Consider the following 22,500-nt stretch of genomic DNA (forward strand, 5'->3'; position numbering starts at 1 on the left):
GGGAGAGGAGGAGGGGGGAGAGGGAGAGGAGGAGGAGTGAGAAGCGTATGTACCTGTAGTGTGAGTCGTTTGACGGCGTCCCAGACGTGAGAGATTAGCTCCTTCATACGTTCCTCTGGGGTAGTCCAGGTCTCTGGAGAGGAAGGCATCACCTTCATAGGGATGGACAGAGGACGGGACTCTGGGGAGGGAGGGAAAGATAGAGAGGGGGAGAGAGGGAGAGAGATAACGAGAGATAACGAGAGAGAGAGAGAGAGAGAGAGACAGAGAGACAGAGAGAGAGGGTGCGAGAGAGAGACAGAGACAGAGAGAGAGAGACAGAGGGAGGGAGATAGAGAGAGAGAGAGGGAGACACAGAGAGACAGAGACACAAAGAGACAGAGAATGAAGGACAGAGAGACAGAGAAGAGAGAGAGAGAGGAGAGAGAGACAGTGACAGAGACAGAGAGAGATCGAGGGTGCGAGAGAGAGACAGAGACAGAGAGACAGAGGGAGGGAGATAGAGAGAGAGAGAGGGAGAGAGAGATAGACAGAGACATAGAGAGAGAGAGAGAGAGAGAGAGGGAGAGAGAGGGGGAGAGAAGGAGAGAAAGGGAGAGAGAGAGACAGAGAGGGAGAGGGAGAGAGAGAGAGAGAAGCACGGTTAATATACCATTATTAGGAGACGAGAGAATTATTAGGGACCAGAGAGAATGGGAGAGAGAACACAACAGAGTCCTAACAGGAGAGAGAGTGGAACATATCTATGGAGCAGAGGAACATATCTATGGAGCAGAGAGACAGAGAGACATATCTACGGAGCAGAGAGACATATCTACGGAGCAGAATAACATATCTACGGAGCAGGAGACAGAGGAACATATCTACGGAGCAGAATAACATATCTACGGAGCAGGAGACAGAGGGACATATCTACGGAGCAGAGAGACAGAGGAACATATCTACGGAGCAGAGAGACAGAGGAACATATCTACGGAGCAGAGAGACATATCTACGGAGCAGAGAGACAGATCTACGGAGCAGAATAACATATCGACGGAGCAGAGAGACAGAGGAACATATCTACGGAGCAGAGAGACAGAGAGACATATCTACGGAGCAGAGAGACAGAGAGACATATCTACAGAGCAGAGAGACATATCTACAGAGCAGAGAGACAGAGAGACATATCTACGGAGCAGAGAGACAGATCTACAGAGCAGAGAGACAGATCTACAGAGCAGAGAGACAGATCTACAGAGCAGAGAGACATATCTACAGAGCAGAGATACATATCTACAGAGCAGAGAGACATATCTATGGAGTAGAGAGACAGATCTACGGATCAGAGCAGGTTTGAACGTCAGATCCTCATCAGTATAGTACATGTCTCATGTATTCAGTCAGGACATCTGAACGACACTTCACTGTGAGCTCATCTCTGAACCCACAGAGAGAGAGAGAGATGAACAGCCAAGGGGAGTGTGAACATTCATGATGGTGGACAGAGATATTCATGACAAGGTTTGAAGGTCCTGCCTCCTGACGTGACTACGGATGTTTGTTCCAGCCAGCAGATACTGATGGTAACAAACAGACACACATATCATCACACAACACAAACCACCAAGCCCCGTTAAACTAGCCTGGCCAGGAGAAAGCCACGTTAAATTAGCCTGGCCAGGAGAAAGCCCCGTTAAACTAGCCTGGCCAGGAGAAAGCCCCGTTAAACTAGCCTGGCCAGGAGAAAGCCCCGTTAAACTAGCCTGACCAGGGAGCAAGTCCCGTTAAACTAGCCTGACCAGGAGACCACCCCGTTAAACTAGCCTGACCAGGGAGCAAGTCCCGTTAAACTAGCCTGACCAGGGAGCAAGCCCCGTTAAACTAGCCTGACCAGGGAGAAAGTCCCGTTAAACTAGCCTGGCCAGGAGACCGCCCCGTTAAACTAGCCTGACCAGGAGACCTCCCCGTTAAACTAGCCTGACCAGGAGACCTCCCCGTTAAACTAGCCTGACCAGGAGACCACCCTGTTAAACTAGCCTGACCAGGAGACCTCCCCGTTAAACTAGCCTGACCAGGAGACCTCCCCGTTAATCTAGCCTGACCAGGAGACCTCCCCGTTAAACTAGCCTGACCAGGAGACCGCCCGATTAAACTAGCCTGACCAGGAGACCTCCCGTTAAACTAGCCTGACCAGGAGACCACCCCGTTAAACTAGCCTGACCAGGAGACCTCCCTATTAAACTAGCCTGACCAGGAGACCACCCTGTTAAACTAGCCTGACCAGGAGACCTCCCTGTTAAACTAGCCTGACCAGGAGACCACCCCGTTAAACTAGCCTGACCAGGAGACCTCCCCGTTAAACTAGCCTGACCAGGAGACCACCCCGTTAAACTAGCCTGACCAGGAGACCTCCCCGTTAAACTAGTCTGACCAGGAGACCTCCCCGTTAAACTAGCCTAACCAGGGAGCAAGTCCCGTTAAACTAGCCTGACCAGGAGACCTCCCCGTTAAACTAGCCTGACCAGGAGACCACCCTGTTAAACTAGCCTGACCAGGAGACCTCCCCGTTAAACTAGCCTGACCAGGAGACCACCCCGTTAAACTAGCCTGACCAGCAGACCTCCCCGTTAAACTAGCCTGACCAGGAGACCTCCCCGTTAAACTAGCCTGACCAGGAGACTCCCTATTAAACTAGCCTGACGAGGAGACCTCCCCGTTAAACTAGCCTGACCAGGAGACCGCCCCATTAAACTAGCCTGACCAGGGAGCAAGCACCGTTAAACTAGCCTGACCAGGAGACCACCCTGTTAAACTAGCCTGACCAGGAGACCACCCCGTTAAACTAGCCTGACCAGGAGACCTCCCCGTTAAACTAGCCTGACCAGGAGACCTCCCCGTTAAACTAGCCTGACCAGGAGACCTCCCCGTTAAACTAGCCTAACCAGGGAGCAAGCCCCGTTAAACTAGCCTGACCAGGAGACCACCCTGTTAAACTAGCCTGACCAGGAGACCTCCCCGTTAAACTAGCCTGACCAGGAGACCACCCTGTTAAACTAGCCTGACCAGGATACCTCCCTGTTAAACTAGCCTGACCAGGAGACCACCCTGTTAAACTAGCCTGACCAGGAGACCGCCCCGTTAAACTAGCCTGACCAGGAGACCGCCCTGTTAAACTAGCCTGACCTGGAGACCACCCCGTTAAACTAGCCTGACGAGGCCAGATCAAATAAATGTGTATTTGTGAAATGCTGAATACAACAGGTGTAGGTAGACTTTACAGTGAAATGCTGAATACAACAGGTGTAGTAGACTTTACAGTGAAATGCTGAATACAACAGGTGTAGTAGACCTCACAGTGAAATGCTGAATACAACAGGTGTAGTAGACCTCACAGTGAAATACTGAATACAACAGGTGTAGTAGACCTTACAGTGAAATGCTGAATACAACAGGTGTAGGTAGACCTTACAGTGAAATGCTGAATACAACAGGTGTAGTAGACCTTACAGTGAAATGCTGAATACAACAGGTGTAGTAGACCTTACAGTGAAATGCTGAATACAACAGGTGTAGTAGACCTTACAGTGAAATGCTGAATACAACAGGTGTAGTAGACCTTACAGTGAAATGCTGAATACAACAGGTGTAGTAGACCTTACAGTGAAATGCTGAATACAACAGGTGTAGTAGACCTTACAGTGAAATGCTGAATACAACAGGTGTAGTAGACCTTACAGTGAAATGCTGAATACAACAGGTGTAGTAGACCTCACAGTGAAATGCTGAATACAACAGGTGTAGTAGACCTTACAGTAAAATGCTGAATACAACAGGTGTAGAGAACAGGTGTAGACCAAACCACCCATACACCACTATATAGCGTCATTTAGCTAGCTAGCTACAGTAGAGGGCATGGTAAAGTCATCAGTGTGGTTAGCATTAGCGTCCGTTAGCTAGCCAGCCACAGTAGAGGACATGGTAAAGTCATCAGTATGGCTAGCATTAGCGTCAGTTAGCTAGCCAGCCACAGTAGAAGACATAGTAAAGTCATCAGTGTGGCTAGCATTAGCATCAGCTAGCTAGCTATAGTAGAGAGGGCATGGTAAAGTCATCAGTGTGGCTAGCATTAGCATCAGCTAGCTAGCTACAGTAGAGAGGGCATGGTAAAGCCATCAGTGTCGCTAGCGTTAGCACCAGCTAGCTAGCTACAGTAGAGAGGGCATGGTAAAGCCATTAGTGTGGCTAGCATTAGCATCAGCTAGCTAGCTACAGTAGAGAGGGCATGGTAAAGCCATTAGTGTGGCTAGCATTAGCATCAGCTAGCTAGCTACAGTAGAGAGGGCATGGTAAAGCCATCAGTGTGGCTAGCATTAGCATCAGTTAGCTAGCTAGCTACAGTAGAGAGGGCATGGTAAAGCCATCAGTGTGGCTAGTTGGCGTTAGCGTCACAGGTGAGAGAGGGACTGTGGGGTCTCTGAAGAGACATTAAGACACATTATTCCATGATTTAAAGGTCTGCCTGCTAAGCTCAGCAACTCGCTATACAGCTCTCCTCTCCTCTGTCCCACAGCTGTCAGGCGATGATGTCAACCCTCCTGAAATACCTCTCTTTCCTAAGTATCACTAAAACAGCTGAGGGGATTTCCAAGGTGACAGAGCGAAATCAAGATGGCCGGTTAGTTTTTGTGGTAGCCGTGGCATCCTACCTCATGCTGAGGGTGGAAGGACTGAGCTCACAGGTGTGTGTGTGTGTGTGTGTGTAAGTTTCCGTGTATATCTATGTAATTATGACAGAGAGTGGCCATACATTGACCAAGATAATCCTGTCTCCTCCCCTCGCCCTACTGTCTCCTCCCCTCGCCCTACTGTCTCCTCCCCTCACCCTACTGTCTCCTCTCCTTGCCCTACTGTCTCCTCTCCTCGCCCTACTGACTCCTCCCCTCGCCTTACTGTCTCCTCCCCTCACCCTACTGTCTCCTCCCCTCGTCCTACTGTCTCCTCCCCTCACCCTACTGTCTCCTCTCCTCGCCTTACTGTCTCCTCCTCTCCTCGCCCTACTGTCTCCTCTCCTCGCCTTACTGTCTCCTCTCCTCGCCCTAGGGGCCCTGTTGTGGTAGTGGGGAGGGGTGTAGAGGTGGTGGGGCCTGATGTGGGGAGGGGTTTAGAGGTGGTGGTGGTGGTGGTGGGGCCTGATGTCCCAGAGGCCCGACCCAAAACAACGCAGTCACCCTGGACGTGGGATCTGATCCCAGAGGCCCGACCCAAAACAACGCAGTCACCCTGGACGTGGGATCTGATCCCAGAGGCCCGACCCAAAACAACGCAGTCACCCTGGACGTGGGATCTTATCCCAGAGGCCCGACCCAAAACAACACAGTCACCCTGGACGTGGGATCTGATCCCAGAGGCCCGACCCAAAACAACACAGTCACCCTGGACGTGGGATCTGATCCCAGAGGCCCGACCCAAAACAACACAGTCACCCTGGACGTGGGATCTTATCCCAGAGGCCCGACCCAAAACAACACAGTCACCCTGGACGTGGGATCTTATCCCAGAGGCCCGACCCAAAACAACACAGTCACCCTGGACGTGGGATCTTATCCCAGAGGCCCGACCCAAAACAACACAGTCACCCTGGACGTGGGATCTTATCCCAGAGGCCCGACCCAAAACAACACAGTCACCCTGGACGTGGGATCTGATCCCAGAGGCCCGACCCAAAACAACCTCTTGGTGCAGGAGAGGCGGACGGAGCGTCCTACTGGTCAGACTCAGACGGCGAGCACACCATCCACCGTTTCCGAGTATATTACTCGCCAATGTCCCAATCTGTAGACAACAAGGTGGACGAAATTAGGGCACGAGTTGCCTTCCAGAGAGACATCAGAGATGGTAACATTCTCTGTTTCACGGAAACATGTCTCACTCGGGATACGTTGTCAGAGTCGGTACAGCCACCCGGTTTCCTCACGCATCGCACCGACAGAAACAAACATCTCTCTGGTAAGAAGAAGGGCGGGGGTGGATGACTTATGATTAATGACTCATGGTGTGATCATAACAACATACAGGAACTCAAGTCCTTTTGTTCACCTGACCTAGAATTCCTTACAATCAAATGCCGACCGCATTATCTACCAAGAGATGAATGTATGAATATATAATATATAATTATAGTCACAGCCGTGTATATCCCAAGCAGATATTACTGCACTGTCGGAACTAGAAGCACAAGCATTTCACTACACTCGCATTAACATCTGCTAACCATGTGTATGTGACCAATACCATTTGATTAGAGGTGATGGTGGTGGGGGTAGTGGGGAGGGGTGGTAGAGGTGGTGGTGCACGCTGTGGTAGAAGGGATTTGGGGGTGCAGTGGTGTGAGGCTGGGCTAGGAGGGGGTGGGGTGCTGATGGTCGGGGGGAATCAACCATGACAGGCTCCCAGCTACTGACTACAGTCCTCTAACCTTAAAGCCAATTCATGCTTGATGGAGGATGTGACGCAATGCCGAGCCTCTGGAGGCTCTCAGAGGCCAAACGGGGCTCCGTAACGCATCGCTGCGCGTCTCCCAAATGGTGTAGAGGCCGTATCACCGTAAATGCTGCAGAGGCCGTATCACCGTAAATGCTGCAGAGGCCGTATCAACGTAAATGCTGCACGGCCAATGCAGACGTCGGGTTGACCATGAAGCGCCTTTTTCCCCCGAAAACATCAACAAATCAACAACTCTTCTCTCTCCCTCCGTCTGTCACCATGGGTTGGCTGGCAAATGGCACCCTATTCCCTATATAGTGCACTACTTTAGACCAGAGCCCTATTCCCTATTTAGTACACTACTTTTGCCCTGCGTAGGGAATCGGCTGCCATTTGGGACAGAGGCTTAGACTGCTGGGGACAAACCTGTCCCCCAGGATGACATCATGAGTTCTGACCTGTCCTGTTCTGACCTGTCCAGTCCTGGTCTGACCTGTCCTGACCAGTCCTGGTCTGACCTGTCCAGTCCTGGTCTGTCCAGTCCTGGTCTGACCTGTCCTGACCTGACCAGTCCTGATCTGTCAGACCTGTCCTGACTAGTCCTGACCTGTCCTGACCCAGGGTAGGCCCAGTGTGGGCCCAGGGTAGACCCAGTGTGGGCCCAGGGTAGGCCCAGTGTGGGCCCAGGGTAGGGCCAGGGAAGGCCCAGTGTGGTCCCAGGGCAGGCCCAGTGTGGACCTAGGGTAGGCCCAGTGTGGGCCCAGGGTAGGCCTAGTGTGGGCCCAGGGTAGGGCCAGGGAAGGCCCAGAGTAGGCCAATGGTAGACCCAGGGTAGGCCCAGGGTAGGCCCAGTGTGGGCCCAGGGAAGGCCCAGGCAGGTAGAGACATTAGAAGCATTACAGCTCCATCTATTAAACCAGACACAGTCCTGGAGGTCTGGAGAGTAGAACACATAGGGATTCATGCTGGAGGTCTGTTAGAGAGGCTGGAGGTCTGTTAGAGAGGCTGTAGGCCTGTTAGAGAGGATGAAGGCCTGTTAGAGAGGCTGTAGGTCTGTTATAGAGACTGTTAGAGAGGCTGTAGGAGAGGATGTAGGTCTGTTAGAGAGGCTGTATGTCTGTTAGAGAGGCTGTAGGCCTGTTAGAGAGGATGAAGGCCTGTTAGAGAGGCTGAAGGTCTGTTAGAGAGGCTGTAGGTCTGTTATAGAGACTGTTAGAGAGGCTGTAGGAGAGGATGTAGGTCTGTTAGAGAGGCTGTATGTCTGTTAGAGAGTCTGTAGGCCTGTTAGAGAGGCTGTAGGCCTGTTAGAGAGGATGAAGGCCTGTTAGAGAGGCTGAAGGTCTGTTAGAGAGGCTGTAGGTCTGTTATAGAGACTGTTAGAGAGGCTGTAGGAGAGGATGTCGGTCTGTTAGAGAGGCTGTATGTCTGTTAGAGAGTCTGTAGGCCTGTTAGAGAGGATGTAGGTCTGTTAGAGAGGCTGTAGGTCTGTTAGAGAGGCTGTAGGTCTGTTAGAGAGGCTGGAGGTATGTTAGAGAGGCTGGAGGTATGTTAGAGAGACTGTAGGTATGTTAGAGAGGCTGTAGGTCTGTCAGAGAGGCTGTAGGTCTGTCAGAGAGGCTGTAGGTCTGTCAGAGAGGCTGTAGGTCTGTTAGAGAGGCCGTAGGTCTGTTATAGAGGCTGTAGGTCTGTTAGAGAGGCTGTAGGCCTGTTAGAGAGACTGTAGGTATGTTAGAGAGGCTGTAGGTCTGTTAGAGAGGTTGTAGGCCTGTTAGAGAGGCTGTAGGTATGTTAGAGAGGCTGTAGGTCTGTTATAGAGGCTGTAGGTCTGTTAGAGAGGCTGTAGGCCTGTTAGAGAGGCTGTAGGTCTGTTAGAGAGGCTGTAGGTCTGTTAGAGAGGCTGCAGGTCTGTTAGAGGATGTAGGCCTGTGAGAGAAAAGAAGTGTCTGGACTCAGAGTTCAGGCTTAGTGGTGCTGCGCTGTGGAGGCATGGGATGGGGCTCAAGGCTGTGTGGGCGACTCGCAGAGGTGACGGAGGGAGCATCCAGAGGCCTCTCAAACCTCCCACGCTGTAACGATTCCTCAGGGCCTACTCTCCTCACAGCTGAGTTCTGGAATATACTGGTTATTCCCTGTAGCAGAGCACAGGGTTGTTATTCCCCTGCCTCATGCCATTACAGCCCCACCCTCAACCCACCCTCTTCTAGAACTCTCTCTTTACTTCTCTCTCTCTCTCTATCACTGCCTCCCTCTCTTGTTCAGGGTCACTTGTTGTCAATCACATATACATGAAACCAGGGGCTTTAAAAACTGGGGCCAAAGCATGACAGAAGAGATGAGAGAGAGGGAGAGTCAGAGAGAGGGAGAGGGAGAGTCAGAGAGAGTCAGAAAGAGAGAGAGAGTCAAAGAGAGAGGGAATCAGAGAGAAAAAGAGGGAGATTCAGAGAGAAAGAGGGAGAGTCAGAGAGAGAGGGAGCCAGAGAGAGAGTCAGAGTCAGAGAGGGAGAGTCAGAGAGGGAGAGTCAGAGAGAGAGGGATAGTCAGAGTCATATAGTACAGTTTCCACATCACATCCTTGTATATATTAATATATATTAATTCACTAATTCTTCAGAGAGCCACTAACCGTCACAGATCACCTGTAACCTGGGTCTTTCTAGAGAATAATTATTGACATCACCACAGGGATCACAACAGAAAGCACAGTGTGTTGCTGAAGGACAGAGAGCCACTAACCGTCACAGATCACCTGTAAGACCATAACATCACTAGTGGACGGACGGGTCTTTCTAGAGAATCATTATTGACATCACTACAGGGATCACAACAGGAATCACAGTGTGTTGCTGAAGGACAGAGAGACACTAACCGTCACAGATCACCTGTAACACCATAACATCACTAGTGGACGGGTCTTTCTAGAGAATCATTATTGACATCACCACAGGGATCACAACAGGAAGCACTACGTGTCCCTCTGTCCTTCAGCAACACGCTGTCCCTACTCTGTTATTTAAAACAGACTCCCTGTTCCTCTCTCTCCCCATATCTCCCTGCCAGGCTGGACTTGGCCGGTATGTTTCCCATTACAAGTGGTTTACAATAAAATGAAGTGTTGTATATTCTTTTACAGCTGCCACGCAGAGGCAGCAACTAACTTTTTAATAACCGACTGGGGTATTTGTTTTGGATGCAGGTCGCTGTTTATTTAAATATTTATCCGACTTCATTTGTTAGAGTGCTGTTGAAGCATGCCACAAAGACAGAGCAGAGTAGAACAGACTTACTGGCATGGAGGGATGGAGGGGTGGAGGGCTGGAGGGGTGGGGGGGCTGGAGGGGTGGAGGGATAGAGGGGTGGAGGAGTGGGGGGCTGGAGTGGTGGGGGGTGGGGGGCTGGGGGGATGGAGGGGTGGATGGGTGGAGGGGTGGAGGCGTGGGGGGATGGAGGGATGGAGGGGTGGGGGGATGGAGGGGTGGAGGGTTTTGCCTCTGTTCTATTCTCTCTGTTTATCTCTCCCGGTTTATCTCCTCTCTATCTCTCCCCCTGTTAATCTCCTCTCCATCTCTCTCCCTGTTTATCTCCTCTCCATCTCTCTCCCTGTTTATCTCCTATCCATATATCCCCCTGGTTATCTCCTCTCCATCTCTCTCCCTGTTTATCTCCTATCCATATATCCCACTGGTTATCTCCTCTCCATCTCTCTCCCTGTTTATCTCCTCTCCATCTCTCCCCCTGTTTATCTCCTCTCCATCTCTCTCCCTGTTTATCTCCTCTCCACATCTCTCTCCCTGTTTATCTCCTATCCATATATCCCCCTGGTTATCTCCTCTCCATCTCTCCCCCTGTTTATCTCCTCTCCATCTCTCCCCCTGTTTATCTCCTCTCCATCTATCCCCTTGTTTATCTCCTCTCTATCTCTCCCCCTGTTTATCTCCTATAAATCTCTCCCCCTGGTTATCTCCTCTCCATCTCTCCCCCTGGTTATCTCCTCTCCATCTCTCCCCCTGTTTATCTCCTCTCCATATATCCCCCTGGTTATCTCCTCTCCATCTCTCCCCCTGTTTATCTCCTCTCCATCTCTCCCCCTGTTTATCTCCTCTCCATCTATCCCCCTGTTTATCTCCTCTCTATCTCTCCCCCTGTTTATCTCCTATAAATCTCTCCCCCTGGTTATCTCCTCTCCATCTCTCCCCCTGGTTATCTCCTCTCCATCTATCCCCCTGGTTATCTCCTATCTATCTCTCCCCCGTTTATCTCCTCTCCATCTATCCCCCTGTTTATCTCATCTCCATCTCTCTCCCTGTTTATCTCCTCTCCATCTCTCTCCCTGTTTATCTCCTCTCTATCTCTCCCCCTGTTTATCTCCTCTCCATCTCTCTCCCTGTTTATCTCCTCTCCATCTCTCTCCCTGTGTATATCCTCTCCATATTTCCCCATGTGTATCTCCTCTCCATCTCTCCTCCTGTTTATCTCCTCTCCATCTCTCTCTCTGTTTATCTCCTCTCCATCTCTCCCCCTGTTTATCTCCTCTCTATATATCCCTCTGTTTATCTCCTCTCCATCTCTCCCCCTGTTTATCTCCTCTCTATATATCCCTCTGTTTATCTCCTCTCAATCTCTCCCCCTGTTTATCTCCTCTCTATATATCCCTCTGTTTATCTCCTCTCCACCCCCCCCTGTTTATCTCCTCTCCACCCCCTGTTGTTTATCTCCTCTCCATATCTCCCCCTGTTTATCTCCTCTCCGCCCCCCCCCTGTTTATCTCCTCTCTATCTCTCCTCCTGTTTATCTCCTCTCCATCTCTCCCTCTGTTGATCTCCTCTCCATCTCTCCCTCTGTTTATCTCATATCTATCTCTCCTCCTGTTATCTCCTCTCCACCCCCCCGTTTATCTCCTCTCTATCTCTCCCCGTTTATCTCCTCTCCACCTCTCCCCCTGTTCATCTCTCTATCTCTCTACCTGTTTATCTCTCCATCTATCCCCGTTTATCTCCTCTCTCTCTCCCCCTGTTTATCTCTCCCCGTGTTTATCTCCTCTCTATCTCTCCCCGTTTATCTCCTCTCTATCGCTCCCCCTGTGTATCTCCTCTCTATCTCTCCCCCTGTTTATCTCCTCTAAATCTCTCCCCCTGTTTATCTCCTCTCTATCTCTCCCCCTGTTTATATCATCTCTATCTCTCCCCTGTTTATATCCTCTCTATCTCTCCCTCTGTTAATCTCCTCTCCATCTCTCCCTCTGTTTATCTCCTATCTATCTCTCCCCCTGTTATCTCCTCTCCACCCCCCCCCCGTTTATCTCCTCTCTATCTCTCCCCCTGTTTATCTCATCTCTATCTCTCCCTCTGTTTATCTCCTAGCTATCTCTCCCCATGTTATCTCCTCTCCACCCCCCCCCCTGTTTATCTCCTCTCTATCTCTCCCCCTGTTATCTCCTCTCCACCCCCCCCTGTTTATCTCCTCTCTATCTCTCCCCGTTTATCTCCTCTCCATCTCTCCCCCTGTTTATCTCCTCTCTATCTCTCCCCGTTTATCTCCTCTCTATCGCTCCCCCTGTGTATCTCCTCTCTATCTCTCCCCCTGTGTATCTCCTCTCTATATATCCCTCTGTTTATCTCCTCTCAATCTCTCCCCCTGTTTATCTCCTCTCTATATATCCCTCTGTTTATCTCCTCTCCACCCCCCCCCTGTTTATCTCCTCTCCACCCCCTGGAGGGATGGAGGGGTGGAGGGCTGGAGGGGTGGGGGGGCTGGAGGGGTGGAGGGATAGAGGGGTGGAGGAGTGGGGGGCTGGAGTGGTGGGGGGTGGGGGGCTGGGGGGATGGAGGGGTGGATGGGTGGAGGGGTGGGGGGATGGAGGGATGGAGGGGTGGGGGGATGGAGGGGTGGAGGGTTTTGCCTCTGTTCTATTCTCTCTGTTTATCTCTCCCGGTTTATCTCCTCTCTATCTCTCCCCCTGTTAATCTCCTCTCCATCTCTCTCCCTGTTTATCTCCTCTCCATCTCTCTCCCTTTTTATCTCCTATCCATATATCCCCCTGGTTATCTCCTCTCCATCTCTCTCCCTGTTTATCTCCTATCCATATATCCCACTGGTTATCTCCTCTCCATCTCTCTCCCTGTTTATCTCCTCTCCATCTCTCCCCCTGTTTATCTCCTCTCCATCTCTCTCCCTGTTTATCTCCTCTCCATCTCTCTCCCTGTTTATCTCCTATCCATATATCCCCCTGGTTATCTCCTCTCCATCTCTCCCCCTGTTTATCTCCTCTCCATCTCTCCCCCTGTTTATCTCCTCTCCATCTATCCCCTTGTTTATCTCCTCTCTATCTCTCCCCCTGTTTATCTCCTATAAATCTCTCCCCCTGGTTATCTCCTCTCCATCTCTCCCCCTGGTTATCTCCTCTCCATCTATCCCCCTGGTTATCTCCTATCTATCTCTCCCCCGTTTATCTCCTCTCCATCTATCCCCCTGTTTATCTCATCTCCATCTCTCTCCCTGTTTATCTCCTCTCCATCTCTCTCCCTGTTTATCTCCTCTCTATCTCTCCCCCTGTTTATCTCCTCTCCATCTCTCTCCCTGTTTATCTCCTCTCCATCTCTCTCCCTGTGTATATCCTCTCCATATTTCCCCATGTGTATCTCCTCTCCATCTCTCCTCCTGTTTATCTCCTCTCCATCTCTCTCTCTGTTTATCTCCTCTCCATCTCTCCCCCTGTTTATCTCCTCTCTATATATCCCTCTGTTTATCTCCTCTCCATCTCTCCCCCTGTTTATCTCCTCTCTATATATCCCTCTGTTTATCTCCTCTCAATCTCTCCCCCTGTTTATCTCCTCGCTATTTATCCCTCTGTTTATCTCCTCTCCACCCCCCCCCCTGTTTATCTCCTCTCCACCCCCTGTTGTTTATCTCCTCTCCATATCTCCCCCTGTTTATCTCCTCTCCGCCCCCCCCCTGTTTATCTCCTCTCTATCTCTCCTCCTGTTTATCTCCTCTCCATCTCTCCCTCTGTTGATCTCCTCTCCATCTCTCCCTCTGTTTATCTCATATCTATCTCTCCTCCTGTTATCTCCTCTCCACCCCCCCGTTTATCTCCTCTCTATCTCTCCCCGTTTATCTCCTCTCCACCTCTCCCCCTGTTCATCTCTCTATCTCTCTACCTGTTTATCTCTCCATCTATCCCCGTTTATCTCCTCTCTCTCTCCCCCTGTTTATCTCTCCCCGTGTTTATCTCCTCTCTATCTCTCCCCGTTTATCTCCTCTCTATCGCTCCCCCTGTGTATCTCCTCTCTATCTCTCCCCCTGTTTATCTCCTCTAAATCTCTCCCCCTGTTTATCTCCTCTCTATCTCTCCCCCTGTTTATATCATCTCTATCTCTCCCCTGTTTATATCCTCTCTATCTCTCCCTCTGTTAATCTCCTCTCCATCTCTCCCTCTGTTTATCTCCTATCTATCTCTCCCCCTGTTATCTCCTCTCCACCCCCCCCCCGTTTATCTCCTCTCTATCTCTCCCCCTGTTTATCTCATCTCTATCTCTCCCTCTGTTTATCTCCTAGCTATCTCTCCCCATGTTATCTCCTCTCCACCCCCCCCCCTGTTTATCTCCTCTCTATCTCTCCCCCTGTTATCTCCTCTCCACCCCCCCCTGTTTATCTCCTCTCTATCTCTCCCCGTTTATCTCCTCTCCATCTCTCCCCCTGTTTATCTCCTCTCTATCTCTCCCCGTTTATCTCCTCTCTATCGCTCCCCCTGTGTATCTCCTCTCTATCTCTCCCCCTGTGTATCTCCTCTCTATATATCCCTCTGTTTATCTCCTCTCAATCTCTCCCCCTGTTTATCTCCTCTCTATATATCCCTCTGTTTATCTCCTCTCCACCCCCCCCCTGTTTATCTCCTCTCCACCCCCTGTTGTTTATCTCCTCTCCATATCTCCCCCTGTTTATCTCCTCTCCGCCCCCCCCTGTTTATCTCCTCTCTATCTCTCCTCCTGTTTATCTCCTCTCCATCTCTCCCTCTGTTGATCTCCTCTCCATCTCTCCCTCTGTTTATCTCATATCTATCTCTCCTCCTGTTATCTCCTCTCCACCCCCCCGTTTATCTCCTCTCTATCTCTCCCCGTTTATCTCCTCTCCACCTCTCCCCCTGTTCATCTCTCTATCTCTCTACCTGTTTATCTCTCCATCTATCCCCGTTTATCTCCTCTCTCTCTCCCCCTGTTTATCTCTCCCCGTGTTTATCTCCTCTCTATCTCTCCCCGTTTATCTCCTCTCTATCGCTCCCCCTGTGTATCTCCTCTCTATCTCTCCCCCTGTTTATCTCCTCTAAATCTCTCCCCCTGTTTATCTCCTCTCTATCTCTCCCCCTGTTTATATCATCTCTATCTCTCCCCTGTTTATATCCTCTCTATCTCTCCCTCTGTTAATCTCCTCTCCATCTCTCCCTCTGTTTATCTCCTATCTATCTCTCCCCCTGTTATCTCCTCTCCACCCCCCCCCCGTTTATCTCCTCTCTATCTCTCCTCCTGTTTATCTCATCTCTATCTCTCCCTCTGTTTATCTCCTAGCTATCTCTCCCCATGTTATCTCCTCTCCACCCCCCCCGTTTATCTCCTCTCTATCTCTCCCCCTGTTATCTCCTCTCCACCCCCCCCTGTTTATCTCCTCTCTATCTCTCCCCGTTTATCTCCTCTCCATCTCTCCCCCTGTTTATCTCCTCTCTATCTCTCCCCGTTTATCTCCTCTCTATCGCTCCCCCTGTGTATCTCCTCTCTATCTCTCCCCCTGTGTATCTCCCATTCCATCTCTCCCTCTGTTTATCTCCTCTCCATCTCTCCGTCTGTTTATCTCCTCCTCATCTCTCTCCCAGACCTCTACCGTCTATAACCATCTCTAACCTCAGACCTTTCCTGTCTATAACCCTCTCTAACATCAGACCTCTCGTGTCTATAACCCTCTCTAACCTCAGACCTATTGTGTCCACCCATAACCATATCTCTCTCTAACATCAGACCTCTCCTGTCTATAACCTTCTCTAACCTCAGACCTCTCCTGTCTATAACCCTCTCTCTCCCCTCAGACTACAGACCTCTCCTGTCTACCCATAACCCTCTCTCTCCCCTCAGACTACAGACCTCTCCTGTCTACCCATAACCCTCTCTCTCTCCCCTCAGACTACAGACCTCTCCTGTCTACCCATAACCCTCTCCCGTCTACCCATAACCCTCTCTCTCTCCCATCAGCCTACAGACCTCTCCAGACATCTCCTGTCTACCCATAACCCTCTCTCTCTCCCCTCAGCCTACAAACCTCTCCAGACCTCTCCTGTCTACCCATAACCCTCTCCCGTCTACCCATAACCCTCTCTCTCTCCCCTCAGCCTACAGACCTCTCCAGACCTCTCCTGTCTACCCATAACCCTCTCTCTCTCCCCTCAGACTACAGACCTCTCCAGACCTCTCCTGTCTACCCATAACCCTCTCTCTCTACCCTCAGCCTACAGACCTCTCCAGACCTCTCCTGTCTACCCATAACCCTCTCTCTCTCCCCTCAGACTACAGACCTCTCCAGACCTCTCCTGTCTACCCATAACCCTCTCCTGTCTACCCATAACCCTCTCCTGTCTACCCATAACCCTCTCCTGTCTACCCATAACCCTCTCCTGTCTACCCATGACCCTCTCCTGTCTACCCATAACCCTCTCTCTCTCCCCTCAGACTACAGACCTCTCCTGTCTACCCATAACCCTCTCTCTCTCCCCTCAGACTACAGACCTCTCCAGACCTCTCCTGTCTACCCATAACCCTCTCCTGTCTACCCATAACCCTCTCCTGTCTACCCATAACCCTCTCCTGTCTACCCATAACCCTCTCCTGTCTACCCATAACCCTCTCCTGTCTACCCATAACCCTCTCCTGTCTACCTATATCTCATTATTCCTCCCTACAGTTTGTTTTCTTTCTCTATCCACCATCATTACGTTGATAAATGATTGACTTTGTGAGAAAAGTTAAACTAGATAAATAAATGTCCAGTGTCAACATGATCCCTCGAACCAGAACACAGCAGCCAATAACAGACTTCCATCAAGATACTAGAGCCGGGTCAGGAGTTACCTTCTGTCTGCTTCTCTCTGTCTCTCTCTGAGCCGGGTCAGGAGTTACCTTCTGTCTGCTTCTCTCTGTCTCTCTCTGAGTGGGTCAGGAGTTTCCCCTCTGTCTGATTATCTCTGTCTCTCTCTGAGTGGGTCAGGAGTTTCCCCTCTGTCTGATTATCTCTGTCTCTCTCTGAGTGGGACAGGAGTTTCCCTCTGTCTGCTTCTCTTTGTCTGTCTCTGAGTGGGTCAGGAGTTTCCCTCTGTCTGCTTCTCTCTGTCTCTCTCTGAGCCGGGTCAGGAGTTTCCCTCTGTCTGCTTCTCTTTGTCTGTCTCTGAGTGGGTCAGGAGTTTCCCCTCTGTCTGCTTCTCTCTGTCTGTCTCTGAGTGGGTCAGGAGTCTCCCCTCTGTCTGCTTCTCTCTGTCTGTCTCTGAGTGGGATGGGAGTCTCCCCTCTGTCCCTCTCTGAGTGGGATGGGAGTCTCCCCTCTGTCTCTATCTGAGCTGGGTCAGGAGTTTCCCTCTGTCTGCTTCTCTTTGTCTGTCTCTGAGTGGGTCAGGAGTTTCCCCTCTGTCTGTCTCTGAGTGGGTCAGGAGTTTCCCCTCTGTCTGCTTCTCTCTGTCTCTCTCTGAGTGGGTCAGGAGTTTCCCCTCTGTCTGCTTCTCTCTGTCTGTCTCTGAGTGGGTCAGGAGTTTCCCCTCTGTCTGCTTCTCTCTGTCTCTCTCTGAGTGGGTCAGGAGTTTCCCTCTGTCTGCTTCTCTTTGTCTGTCTCTGAGTGGGTCAGGAGTTTCCCCTCTGTCTGCTTCTCTCTGTCTCTCTCTGAGCGGGTCAATAGTTACCCCTCTGTCTGTCTCTGAGTGGGTCAGGAGTTTCCCCTCTGTCTGCTTCTCTCTGTCTGTCTCTGAGCGGGTCAGGAGTTTCCCCTCTGTCTGCTTCTCTCTGTCTGTCTCTGAGTGGGACAGGAGTTTCCCCTCTGTCTGCTTCTCTCTGTCTCTCTCTGAGCGGGACGGGAGTCTCCCCTCTCTCTCTCTCTGAGCGGGACAGGAGTTTCCCCTCTGTCTGCTTCTCTCTGTCTCTCTCTGAGCGGGACGGGAGTCTCCCCTCTGTCTCTCTCTGAGCGGGACAGGAGTTTCCCCTCTGTCTGCTTCTCTCTGTCTCTCTCTGAGCGGGAAAGGAGTCTCCTCTCTGTCTCTCTCTGAGTGGGACGGGAGTCTCCCCTCTGTCTCTCTCTGAGTGGGACGGGAGTCTCCCCTCTGTCTGTTTCTCTTTCTCTCTCTGAGCGGGTCAGGAGTTTCCCCTCTGTCAGCTTCTCTCTGTCTCTCTCTGAGTGAATCAGGAGTTTCCCCTCTGTCTGCTTCTCTCTGTCTCTCTCTGAGTGGGTCAGGAGTTTCCCCTCTGTCTGCTTCTCTCTGTCTCTCTCTGAGCCGGGTCAGGAGTTTCCCCTCTGTCTGCTTCTCTCTGTCTCTCTCTGAGCCGGGTCAGGAGTTTCCCCTCTGTCTGCTTCTCTCTGTCTGTCTCTGAGCGGGTCAGGAGTTTCCCCTCTGTCTGCTTCTCTCTGTCTCTCTCTAAGCGGGACAGGAGTTTCCACTCTGTCTGCTTCTCTCTGTCTCTCTCTGAGCCGGGTCAGGAGTTACCTCTCTGTCTGCTTCTCTCTGTCTCTCTCTGAGTGGGTCAGGAGTCTCCCCTCTGTCTGCTTCTCTCTGTCTGTCTCTGAGTGGGATGGGAGTCTCCCCTCTGTCCCTCTCTGAGTGGGATGGGAGTCTCCCCTCTGTCTCTATCTGAGCCGGGTCAGGAGTTTCCCTCTGTCTGCTTCTCTCTGTCTGTCTCTGAGTGGGTCAGGAGTTTCCCCTCTGTCTGATTATCTCTGTCTCTCTCTGAGTGGGTCAGGAGTTTCCCCTCTGTCTGCTTCTGTCTGTCTCTCTCTGAGTGGGTCAGGAGTTTCCCCTCTGTCTGCTTCTCTCTGTCTCTCTCTGAGCCGGGTCAGGAGTTTCCCCTCTGTCTGCTTCTCTCTGTCTCTCTCTGAGTCGGGTTAGGAGTTTCTCCTCTGTCTGCTTCTCTCTGTCTGTCTCTGAGTGGGTCAGGAGTTTCCCCTCTGTCTGCTTCTCTCTGTCTGTCTCTGAGCGGGTCAGGAGTTTCCCCTCTGTCTGCTTCTCTCTGTCTCTCTCTGAGTGGGACGGGAGTCTCCCCTCTGTCTGTTTCTCTTTCTCTCTCTGAGCGGGTCAGGAGTTTCCCCTCTGTCTCTCTGAGTAGGTCAGGAGTTTCCCCTCTGTCTGCTTCTCTCTGTCTGTCTCTGAGTGGGTCAGGAGTTTCCACTCTGTCTCTCTCTGAGTGGGTCAGGAGTCTCTCTCTGTCTCTCTCTGAGTGGGTCAGGAGTTTCCCCTCTGTCTGCTTCTCTCTGTCTCTCTCTGAGTGGGTCAGGAGTTTCCACTCTGTCTGTTTCTCTCTGTCTCTCTCTGAGTGGGTCAGGAGTTACCCCTCTGTCTGCTTCTCTCTGTCTCTCTCTGAGTGGGTCAGGAGTTTCCCCTCTGTCTGCTTCTCTCTGTCTCTCTCTGAGCCGGGTCAGGAGTTTCCCCTCTGTCTGCTTCTCTCTGTCTCTCTCTGAGCGGGTCAGGAGTTGCCCCTCTGTCTGCTTCTCTCTGTCTCTCTCTGAGTGGGTCAGGAGTTTCCCCTCTGTCTGCTTCTCTCTGTCTCTCTCTGAGTGGGTCAGGAGTTTCCCCTCTGTCTCTCTCTAAGTGGGTCAGGAGTTTCCCCTCTGTCTCTCTCTGAGTGGGTCAGGAGTTTCCCCTCTGCCTGCTTCTCTCTGTCTCTCTCTCATCTCACAGCGCATCATGAGTGTGATGTAACGTCTCCCTCCCTCGAGTCTGATACAGTGGGTTCTGGTGATACAGGAAACAGCAGTGGGTTCTGGTGATACAGGAAACAGCAGTGGGTTCTGGTGATACAGGAAACAGCAGTTGGTTCTGGTGATACAGGAAACAGCAGTGGGTTCTGGTGATACAGGAAACAGCAGTGCTGGTTCTGTCCGAGTCCCAAACCGAGACCGCGACGAGACCGCGTCTTTCACGGAAAGCATCCTGACAGTGTCTCCATATTCCTACTCTGATCCACGGTTCACAGGAAACACATTACCTCTTAATCCCATCAGTTCAACAGCAAACAGGAACAGGAACAAAGCTCATATTCCCTCCCAGTTGACCTTCCTAACGGCGCCAGATCAGAGAGTACGTTTCGTAGCTACAATGTGCAGTCGGTTCCTGTTTCCCTGCATATCCTCCACAACGCCAGCAGCTAATTTTAGGATTTTGGGAGGAAGCTGCTGATGTCATTACTGGGAGAAGAGACTCTGTGGATTCGTCCCAAATCACACTCACTTATATTCCTTAGTGCACTAGCAGAGCGGTCAACAACAACAAAAAAAAAAGTGGTGCACTAAATGTAGGGAATTAGGGTGCGTTCTTTGGGACGTGCCCTGTAACAATGAGAAGCTCTGGAGGCCTGCAATCCCAGCAGATTCCTGATGCCAACATTGCTTTCATTAGGACACTAAAGAAAACACTTAAGAGCTAGTTTAGTGGCTAGCTTTATGGGATCCAATTAGTGTGGTAATTGAGGCAGGGAGGGGGGAGGGGGGGGACGTGGCCACATGGTCCCCCGAGGCAAAACAAGTTGTTTTCAAAGTCATCCGTCCAATCAGTTGTTGTGAAGAGAAATAGCAGGCTGACAGAAGTCCAAACATTGGGATACTTCTGGGATGACGAACATAACCCTGAGCTGACCTGGGTCACCATGAAGTGGTCTATAATCCCCACATTCTAATCTGAACCTGTTTTACATCGTTGTCCTCTAATCAGGGACTGATTTAGACCTGGTACACCAGGTGGATGATTCCCCTCTAATCAGGGACTGGTTTAGACCTGGGACACCAGGTGGGTGATTCCCCTCTAATCAGGGACTGGTTTAGACCTGGGACACCAGGTGGGTGATTCCCCTCTAATCAGGGCCTGATTTAGACCTGGGACACCAGGTGGGTGATTCCCCTCTAATCAGGGCCTGATTTAGACCTGGGACACCAGGTGGGTGATTCCCCTCTAATCAGGGACTGGTTTAGACCTGGGACACCAGGTGGGTGACTCCCCTCTAATCAGGGACTGGTTTAGACCTGGGACACCAGGTGGGTGATTCCCCTCTAATCAGGGCCTGATTTAGACCTGGGACACCAGGTGGGTGATTCCCCTCTAATCAGGGCCTGATTTAGACCTGGGACACCAGGTGGGTGATTCCCCTCTTATCAGGGACTGATTTAGACCTGGAACACCAGGTGGGTGATTCCCCTCTAATCGGGGCCTGATTTAGACCTGGGACACCAGGTGGGTGATTCCCCTCTAATCAGGGACTGGTTTAGACCTGGGACACCAGGTGGGTGATTCCCCTCTAATCAGGGCCTGATTTAGACCTGGGACACCAGGTGGGTGATTCCCCTCTAATCAGGGCCTGATTTAGACCTGGGACACCAGGTGGGTGATTCCCCTCTAATCAGGGACTGGTTTAGACCTGGGACACCAGGTGGGTGACTCCCCTCTAATCAGGGACTGGTTTAGACCTGGGACACCAGGTGGGTGATTCCCCTCTAATCAGGGCCTGATTTAGACCTGGGACACCAGGTGGGTGATTCCCCTCTAATCGGGGCCTGATTTAGACCTGGGACACCAGGTGGGTGATTCCCCTCTTATCAGGGACTGATTTAGACCTGGAACACCAGGTGGGTGATTCCCCTCTAATCGGGGCCTGATTTAGACCTGGGACACCAGGTGGGTGATTCCCCTCTAATCAGGGACTGATTTAGACCTGGGACACCAGCTGGGTGATTCCCCTCTAATCGGGGACTGGTTTAGACCTGGGACACCAGGTGGGTGATTCCCCTCTAATCAGGGACTGGTTTAGACCTGGGACACCAGGTGGGTGATTCCCCTCTAATCAGGGACTGATTTAGACCTGGTACACCAGGTGGATGATTCCCCTCTAATCAGGGACTGGTTTAGACCTGGGACACCAGGTGGGTGATTCCCCTCTAATCAGGGACTGGTTTAGACCTGGGACACCAGGTGGGTGATTCCCCTCTAATCAGGGCCTGATTTGGACCTGGGACACCAGGTGGGTGATTCCCCTCTAATCAGGGACTGATTTAGACCTGGGACACCAGGTGGGTGATTCCCCTCTAATCAGGGACTGATTTAGACCTGGGACACCAGGTGGGGTGATTCCCCTCTAATCAGGGCCTGATTTAGACCTGGAACATCAGGTGGGTGATTCCCCTCTAATCGGGGCCTGATTTAGACCTGGGACACCAGGTGGGTGATTCCCCTCTAATCGGGGACTGATTTAGACCTGGGACACCAGGTGGGTGATTCCCCTCTAATCAGGGACTGATTTAGACCTGGGACACCAGGTGGGTGATTCCCCTCTAATCAGGGCCTGATTTAGACCTGGGACACCAGGTGGGTGATTCCCCTCTAATCAGGGCCTGATTTAGACCTGGAACACCAGGTGGGTGATTCCCCTCTAATCAGGGACTGATTTAGACCTGGGACACCAGGTGGGTGATTCCCCTAGCCCAATGAGTCTGCTCCCATACTTCCTTAAAATACCTTTGCTTAAAAAAACAAGAAAAAAGCAGCAATTGTACTGTGTCCATTTTGAGATGCCGTAGCCAGTATTCACTTCCTCAACATAGTCAGCATTAATATAAGATAAAAAATGAATGACATTCATTGAGTTATGTTTTTGCAGAAAGAGATCTTCGTCGCGCAATTTTACATCTAACTAAGATGTTTGGTGTAATATCTTTACGTATAAATGTGCATGAAAACGAGTCGCCTCTTGTTGAATGACAACAAAGACTTTATTGAAGAATCCCTACTGTTGACCAATCACAGACGAAGGGGCGTAGACT

At 51.2% G+C, this 22,500-nt stretch overlaps 1 protein-coding gene across 1 annotated transcript in view; it reads right to left on the minus strand.

The window, feature by feature from the left end:
* Positions 1-22,500, minus strand: part of LOC139405579 (intermembrane lipid transfer protein VPS13B-like) — a 287,456-nt gene that overhangs the window by 221,851 nt on the left and 43,105 nt on the right. Inside the window, exon 5 of the mRNA XM_071147990.1 lies at positions 54-181. Within this exon, the coding sequence (XP_071004091.1) occupies positions 54-181 (128 nt within the window). The remainder of the gene's footprint in view (positions 1-53; positions 182-22,500) is intronic.

This window comes from Oncorhynchus clarkii, chromosome 3, assembly GCF_045791955.1.
Source record: "Oncorhynchus clarkii lewisi isolate Uvic-CL-2024 chromosome 3, UVic_Ocla_1.0, whole genome shotgun sequence".
Taxonomy (NCBI): domain Eukaryota; kingdom Metazoa; phylum Chordata; class Actinopteri; order Salmoniformes; family Salmonidae; genus Oncorhynchus; species Oncorhynchus clarkii.